Below are 8,157 nucleotides of genomic sequence, written 5' to 3' on the forward strand. Positions count from 1 at the left end.
TATTTATTTATTTATTTATTTATTTATTTATTTATTTATTTATTATAACTCAAAGGTCCCTGAACGGTGCATTACGTGAGGGCAACACGCAGCAATGGCGACATGCAGCAATGATGCACGACGAAACACACTATAATGATAAAATCCTATCGCGTGGTCAGAGACCTGATATCGGATCAATCTGAATAGGAGTAACGCCACGGAGTGAACCCGCGCCAGCGCATTTGCAGCCGAGAACAGAGCGCTCACGAAAAAAAGGTCTCGAACGTGTATACGTAACCTCCCCGGTTCCGTCGGCTCAAAACACGAGGCCGCGAAGAGATCGAGCGGCTTACACCGTGCGAGACCAAAGCGGTCTTTGCATTGTGCATCGGCGGCGTATATACGGAAAGGGAGGAAGGAGAATAAGAAAAAGAAAGCCAGCCTAATCGTCTTAGCCCACGGCGTGATCGCCTTAACCAACGTACTACAGCTGCTGATAATGCGGCACGTCGGTTGACGGAAAGCCGCTCCCGTGGCGGACGTTGAATGGGGAAGAGATCATCCCCACTTTACTTCTTTACAAGCCCCGCGTAATCACGTGATAGGAACAGAAAGAGCCAGTGGATTGGATTCGCGGCGAGAGCATCGGATGAAGACCGCAGAGTGTGTACACGGTGTTACTCTTGAAACGATTACGGGGGCGCCCAACAAAGGCTGTGAAAATCGTCAATGAGTGCCGTGTAGTGTACGAGACGCATTCCACGCGCCGGAATAACCGGCGCAGTTTTTGACGAGCCTTTTTTAGCCCCTTCAGGTACCGTGGTCACATTTGTGAACGCGACTGGTTTCCTTGCCGGTGCTGTCGAGTGGTGGCAGAAAAAAAGAAAGCACCAAGACACTGAGGTTCGGGTGAATTGAACGACCTGCATGATAAACGTGCCCTCGTTTCACTTCCAATGTGCTTAGTGCTGCTTCAGTTGACCACTTTGCTCAAGGTACTCGCAGTTTGATGGGATGGGTCGTGTACCGTCAGCAAGATAGAAATGTTTTGTTCGTAATGCATGCAGTCAATAATGAAATTTTGCACGTGTTTCAAGCATCACATTGAATTTTTCATCCCAAGAACGTAACTTTACAGACTGTAAAATGATCAAATTAATTACGATATAACTACGTTGGCTCATCAAGAAATTCCCAAAGCACCATACTACCACACTGACTTTCTGCCAGTGGAGCGTGGAGTGCCTTAGAATGAAGTTGAGTAAATTTGGCACATTTATAGAGAGCCCTTCACAGTTGTCCCCTGAAGGAGCTAGTGGTGCGCGAAAATTCGAAACTTTCGAATATCTAATCGCATATCACCTTATTCGATTCGGTATTTGAGTCGAATAGTAATAATTCGGTTTCGAAAGTTACTTTTCACATACGCCCCTTTCAGTAGTTATTATAGGCATGTAATCCACGCTTTGTGACCTCTATCGTAAATTTCACCCTCATTTCTATACCCCACGAATCACTAGATTTACAAGTGGTTATTAAATAAACAAAGAAGTCGAGAGTTTTACCTCGGTGTCTTAAAACAACTAATTTAGTTAGGATAAGCCTACGGCCAGTTAAGCATGCACATCGCTGCATCACCCAACTTGAAATTTGTGGGCATGCCGCTTAAATTTTGAGGTGGAGCAACATGAAATTCGGGGGTGGGACAACATAAAATTTGGGAATGGGCCAAATTGAACTTTGGGAGTGGGCCAATTTGAAATTTGAGGGTGTGCCAACTTGAAGTTTGGGGCTGGGCCAACTTGAAATTTGGGGCTGGGCTTGGGAGTGGGCCAACTTAGAACTTGGGGGTGGGCCAACTGAAATTTGTGGGTATGCTTACGCATACTTAGGCAACGCCAGTGAGGTTTCTGCACAATTCTTTACTTTCAATAGCAATCTATTTTGACTCCTTGGCTTTTATTAATGGTTCATACCCACTATGGTGGCATGGCCAAGAATCAGACGAGTTAAGATAATTAGACATACCTAGAAAGAAACAACAAATAACATATTTTACTTAGATGAAAAAAAGGTCAAATAATATATTTAAGAATTTAGCAAGAAAATTACCCTGATTCGATTAGAATCTTGTTCACGGCTGCAAATACAAGACATCCCTATGACAATGTCCCGAGAGAGTAGAATCGCAAAGACACGATATCGGGAATGGACAAGTGTCAATCTAATACAGTTAAACGGCCCTTCTAAAATATTTTTCTTAAGTGAGAAGAAATGGTGGCGTGATAAGCAGAAGTGGTCCGTCGTCTCACCATATCCACAAAACGTGCAGAAGGGTGAGGGTGCCATACCAGCCCGATGCAGATGATATACGGACTGATATACGGATTAGTGAACAGGACTTGAATTCTTGGACTACGGCAGTAATTTCTATTCCTAGAGAATGGGAGGCGTTGGCAATCAGTGATATTTGCTAATGGTGGGTCCCGAGAGACTTGCATAACTGCCTACCTCCTGAACCTAGCAGCAGTCATGAAAGCTGACGCAGGAAGCATCGAGAGAACTTTACCGTGAACTAAGGACCGCTCTCACCGAGCCATCTGCTATTTTATTCATAACTAGTCCTTTATGTAACCAGATAATGAGATCAGCCCAACTATAGGGTTAACCGAGAGTTATTCATCCAGTGTTCTACTGAATGTCATATTTTGTGTCGATACTCTGCCTTTTCACGCAAATTTATTTCCTTTGCCAAGTGACAAGGAGTAGCCGGTGCCACCATAAAGGAGGCAGCCTTACCTAATATCCATTTCAATAAAAAAAGAAACAGAGGGTAGCCGAGAATCAAGCACACTTAAAATGCCTGAACCACTTTTTGCAGTGAGAGCTGAAAATTAAGATACCGAATCCGTTATTTTAATCACTGTCGACATTCATCAATTCACATTTATAGGGTCAAAATAACCACCGGAAACTTAGCCAGTACCAAGTCAGGAAATCCTGCCAAACACGGCCAGCCAAAAGCGACATAGAAAATGCCAATGCCACATTTTCCTTCGGTTTGTGAGGCGTCCATCGCAATGATAGCGTTTATTTTTAGGCTCCGACATGTGATCTTGTAATGACCGTTTATTATAATCTAAAAGAGATGCTTAATTCGCATTGTTCGGATAGAGATATCCGAGAATAATCTCTTTCACGGCCCATTAGTGGGATCTCACATATTCGTACATCTTAAGGGACCGACAAGTGCCTGTGCGAAGTTTACGAAGCTTACAGTTATATATATATATCATCGCAGGAGGGTCTATCCGCATCACCGATTGGTTTATTGCTTGCACGGGTTCGTGAAGCTTCTTTGTCATATGGTGCCTCTTCTCAGATGTGCATTTGCTCAAAAGTTCTACTTGAGATGACATGTTATATTTGATGTTCGCACTTGTTCGTGTCACATTGTATGAAGCATCCTTTGTTTTATGTAACCAAGCAGAAAAAAATTGAGGTCAATTTCAGTACGTACCATAATCTCGGGGGCAACTGGCGTAATTTTCAAGTTGCACGCTGGATGACACCACGATATTGCAACGCAGAAAACACTGAGTGGCTTATTTGCATTTCTTCAGTGGAACCACGTTACCGTGCACTTGAAACCGCGATTGTTACTAGCCGCTGAGGCTGAATGAATGTGTGTTGCTTAGTGGCGCAAGGGCCAGGTAGCCGTTGAGGCTGTTGAGGTTCTAATATTTTTGTACGCATATTCTTTTTGAGACAGTGTGCAATACAGTTTTGATTGACTGATGAGCAATAGATACGCATGTCAGTGCGTATGATCGATAAGGACGTTGGATGATGTTCGCGTGGTGGTGAACTGGAGACGGTCACGTCCTTTGTAAGTGGCATGACAGTACAAATTTTAAATTACATTCTGGAGTTCTGCGCGCCATAACCACGATATGATTATGTGGCACGACGTAGTGGAAGCCTGCGGAATAATTTTGATCACCTGGGGTTCTTTAACTTGCACCCATTGCGCGGTACAGCGGTGTTCTTTTATTCCGCCCTCATTGAAGCTGCGCCGCGGCCGGGATTTGATCCCGGGACCTCGGGTATATATCAACGCAATGCCAAAGCCACTATGCCACCACGGCAGGTAGCATGACATTACAGCAATACGAATTGGTTGTCTATTTTTGCATAACACGAAAAAAAAAGGAAAGGGATAAAATTGCTGCTGATTGCACCGCAACTGCCAAGCTACATCTGCTGACACCATAGCGGCGATCAGCTGTGGTGTGTGATTGAGATGAGAGGAAAGGTACAGGGAGAGATAGTAGGATGGTGTGATGTTTCCACACCTCGTACCTTTGACACGCTTCCGATTTCGTGCACACCATGAGGTGCTTAGGTAAGCTCAACACACCTCAAGTTTTTTTGCTATAGATAGCTAAAAAATGGGTGAAGTCCGCCTATAGTGTTATAAAGAAAAGGCACGACCAATGGTGGGACCTAACCTATACCTTACAGCACATCAGCCCAATGCTCCATGCTGCGTTATAGGCCACAATCCCATGCATGCTTCTCTCGAGTCAAAGTCGCTCTCTGAAGTGCCTCGCGCCTGTGCCACGTGCCAACTTTTCGCATTCTTCGCTCACGACAGCTAAAGCTCGGGATACACTGCGCGTAGACTGCACTGCCTTCGGAACCACGAAATATTATGCCTATAACGCTGCCGCCTAAAGAAAGAAAACACTCAAACTCGTGCGGTATGCGGGCACCGACTTTCTTTCAAGTTGTCGTGAAATTGCGTACAGTTGAGCACAACCTCTTTTTTTTTCTCTGCTTGACGCATCGGTATAGTTTCTGGCTCATGCCGCGGTATACAATTCCATGCCATATGCTATAGTGCATCTCAATATCGGCAGGCAATCAACAAGTTCCTGTCGTCTGTGCTGTTCATGTGACTGACTGGCTCAGTTCCTAACTCCGTTGCTTTGAGGTGATGTTGTATAAGTCCAATGAGGCCTTTTCAACAGTACAGCATCTGAGTTTATTCACAAGGTAGCAATACCTCTTGTTTGTACTTTTTCTTTACAACCAAGCGAAAAACATATGTACAACTCGCACGAGCCGTATTTTGTGCCGATAAAAAGAACGTATCATAAACATGCACCAACCTTGCCCAGCAACGAATGTTTTGTTTTACTTTTTTATTCTCTTTGGTCGAAATTCCCTAGTGTTCACATGTTCTGGCATGGTCGCAAGTCCAGCATATATTGAATTCCCAATCCTATAACGGTTTTTAAATCAGGCTAACAGCGACAGTGGATAAATACGCGTGGTATCATCGCTTACGACGGGAAAATGTTTCTCGATACTTCGCAATACGCGCGCGTTCTATAGCCTGTTGCTGAAGAACGAGTAGGGCATTTGAGGACGTGGACACCAACCCGACGGCGCGACAAGTACAGAACGCGCGTCGTTGTGCCTGGCGCAAGACGTCGGCGAATAATAAAGGAGACCCACGGTCGTCCAGCTCGTACGCGTCCAGGCTGTGCAGAATAAGGCGATTCCCCTTGAAAAGAACGCGCGAAACAGCGATCAAGGCCGCGGCTGCGTATCTGGGAGCCGTGGCGAATAACTCACGTGATCGACGCCGAAATGCGCCGCGACGGTATACGCTGCACAATCCCCGTGGTTATCGATCGTGTAGCGGGGAGTGTTAGTGAAGACGAGTCAACGGCAGCGCTCACCATTTCTGTCAGAACTTGGGTGCATCCATGGTGACGGAGGGCTCAACATCTCAGAAACACACTTCTCTTCCGCGGCGGTCTGCCAGTCTACCGCCCAATGGGTGTCCGCGGACGCCCAGAAAACGTCATCGTGCGTAAATGGTCCGTAATCGATGTCGTAACTCGTCGATGGCGTCCTGCAATCGCTCAGGTTTGTCGACGGTCGTTCGGGGAAAGTAGACACAGTTGTCCAGTCAGCGACAGCGCTCTCCGTTTCGGTCAGTCTGTCCATGGACGACATCGGCGCGGAGGGAGGGAGGGTGGAGCGGGAGACGGGGGCACAGACCGAACAAGCTTCAGGTTTTGGCTGACGGCATTCTTTCGTGCTGACCGCTGCCCGCCCGTAGATGTCGGTAGTTCAGCGCTTGACTAAGGGGTAGTAAGTTCAGGGACCGAGGGCGGTCGTCATGAGCGAGCTGTAACAGTCAAAGAACATGGCGCAAGGGGACCGGCCAGCAGCAGCGGACGTCGTCTGCTCGCGGTAGGCTGCCAAGAATGCCGGTTGCCGGTGACGCATGCCGGGAACTTGAGTGAAGAAGGCACCATATTCGAGAATGTCGCTGCGCATGCGCGAGATGGGTATACACTTTTCGAGCTAAATGCTATCTACCGTCATAGAGTGGAAGAACGATGTATATCGTTCCCCGTTTAACAGCTTAGCCTTTACCGTCGCGGAATCCTGCACAGCTGTCTGCTTTGCTAAGTCACCGCAGTAGTTAATTAAGCTGTCTAATTAGAACGGTAACAACACATTACTTCTTGGTAGCCAAGGGTAGGAGAGCTATGAGGACGTTAAATTTTCGAAGTAATTTTCGGAAAGCCTTCGTGCTTCCGCTTTCTTGAGGAGAAAAGGGGGGAGGGCGAGGAGGAAGGGGCGACAGTTTTATTGCAACAAATTCGGCAGAGGAAACTTAAGACTGCTTACGTGTGGGAGTGAGAAAGCATTATAGCGTTTGTAGACTTCGAAACGCCACGAACGCGCTCGTTTTATACACTCATGGCGAAGCACTACCCCCTCCCCATTGGCTGCGCCGTCACGTGCCCAATTACGCTCACTTAGCCACACCTTTCTTTAGACAGCGAAACCGGGGATTCGCCGTGGCGTCGGGGAAGCGTGCTTGTCTCGCCCCACAAAGGCCCGGGTTCGATTCCCACCCGCAACGAAACGCACGGAATTTTCTTTCCAATGCCTTCGATTTACTCCCACGCCTTACAGGAACCTCCCTGACAAATTTGACGTCCATGCGAGCATTCCTTGCTTGTTATTATTTTCTCCACCGTCGGCCATTTTCGGTACCATCGCTCGGTCACGCCGCCGACTACGCCGACGGATTTTCGCGTAGTGGGGCATATAATGTTTTCGCATTAAAAAAGAAAAAGACTCACAGGAAAGCCGACTTTACACATTTTCGCAAAAAAATTCTTGCTCGATTACGCGGCAGTGTAAAAAAGTCTTTAGTCTACCTCGTTTCAAAAATGGAATGGGGATAGATAGAGTCATCCTGTGTCGCTGATGACAGCGATGGCTGCAATTGCAGCAAGCGAACACAATCAAATGGTTGTGCGCCTCATGTGGCAGCTCGAAGTCGCGGGCTATATCTCCGGCCACAGCAGCAGCATTTCGAAATGGGGGCGAAATGAGAAATAAAGAGAGAGAAAAAGAAAACGCTCGGGCGCACTTCAATTTAGTTGCACGTTAAATGGCCTCAGGTTTTCAAAATTATTCCAAAATCTCCCATTGCGGGCGGGCCTCATAATCAGATATTCATTTACACCTGTAAAACACCAAAATTTGATTCAGCAAATTAGCACGCTCCTTCTAAATGCGATCCTCCCAGTGAAGAAGGGGAGACAGAACAGATATCCGAGAATTGCCGTAAATACTCGACTAAAGCCCGCTCTCATGCAAGAGCTGCGCCCCCAACTTGCCAGTCCAAAGTTAAAACAAAATTCGACAAAGAACTCGAAGATGCCGACCAGACGATCGAAGAGTGTGACTGCAGCTCGCATGCGTACTCTTGTGAGGAGCTATGACGTCACAGCTCGTCGGCGTCTCATCACCACGTCTCGGAGAGTTAAGGTTGTGCGAACTCCAACGCCAAGCTCGCGGGAACACAGCACGCACAGAGCCCCCAGCCATATCGGCTCGCCCTCAGCCTTTGCACCCACCGCGGTTCAAATTACACCCAAGATGTGGCGCGTGCGCCGTGTATGAGCTTAGCCGAGCGGATAGCCATGCGCAGCCACCACCGGACGACTCGTTTAAGCGTTAAACATTGCATGAGATTAAGTGCGTCGCATAGCATAAACATTGCATGACATTACACGTTACAAAGCGTGAAAATATTCAAAGTTTATGCGCGCTGCACTTATAGTGTGTATATAT

The 8,157-nt window shown here is 47.0% G+C and overlaps 1 protein-coding gene across 3 annotated transcripts in view; it reads right to left on the reverse strand.

Moving 5' to 3' along the window:
* LOC126544931 (uncharacterized) overlaps positions 1-6,246 on the reverse strand; it is a 163,614-nt gene extending 157,368 nt beyond the window's left edge. For all 3 annotated transcript variants that reach the window (XM_055077962.1, XM_055077961.1, XM_055077960.1), the window contains exon 1: positions 5,733-6,246. In XM_055077962.1, coding sequence (XP_054933937.1) covers positions 5,733-6,012 — 280 coding nt within the window. In that variant the 5' untranslated portion in view covers positions 6,013-6,246. The remainder of the gene's footprint in view (positions 1-5,732) is intronic.
* Positions 6,247-8,157: the final 1,911 nt, after the last annotated feature.

This window comes from Dermacentor andersoni, chromosome 10 (assembly GCF_023375885.2).
Source record: "Dermacentor andersoni chromosome 10, qqDerAnde1_hic_scaffold, whole genome shotgun sequence".
NCBI lineage: Eukaryota > Metazoa > Arthropoda > Arachnida > Ixodida > Ixodidae > Dermacentor > Dermacentor andersoni.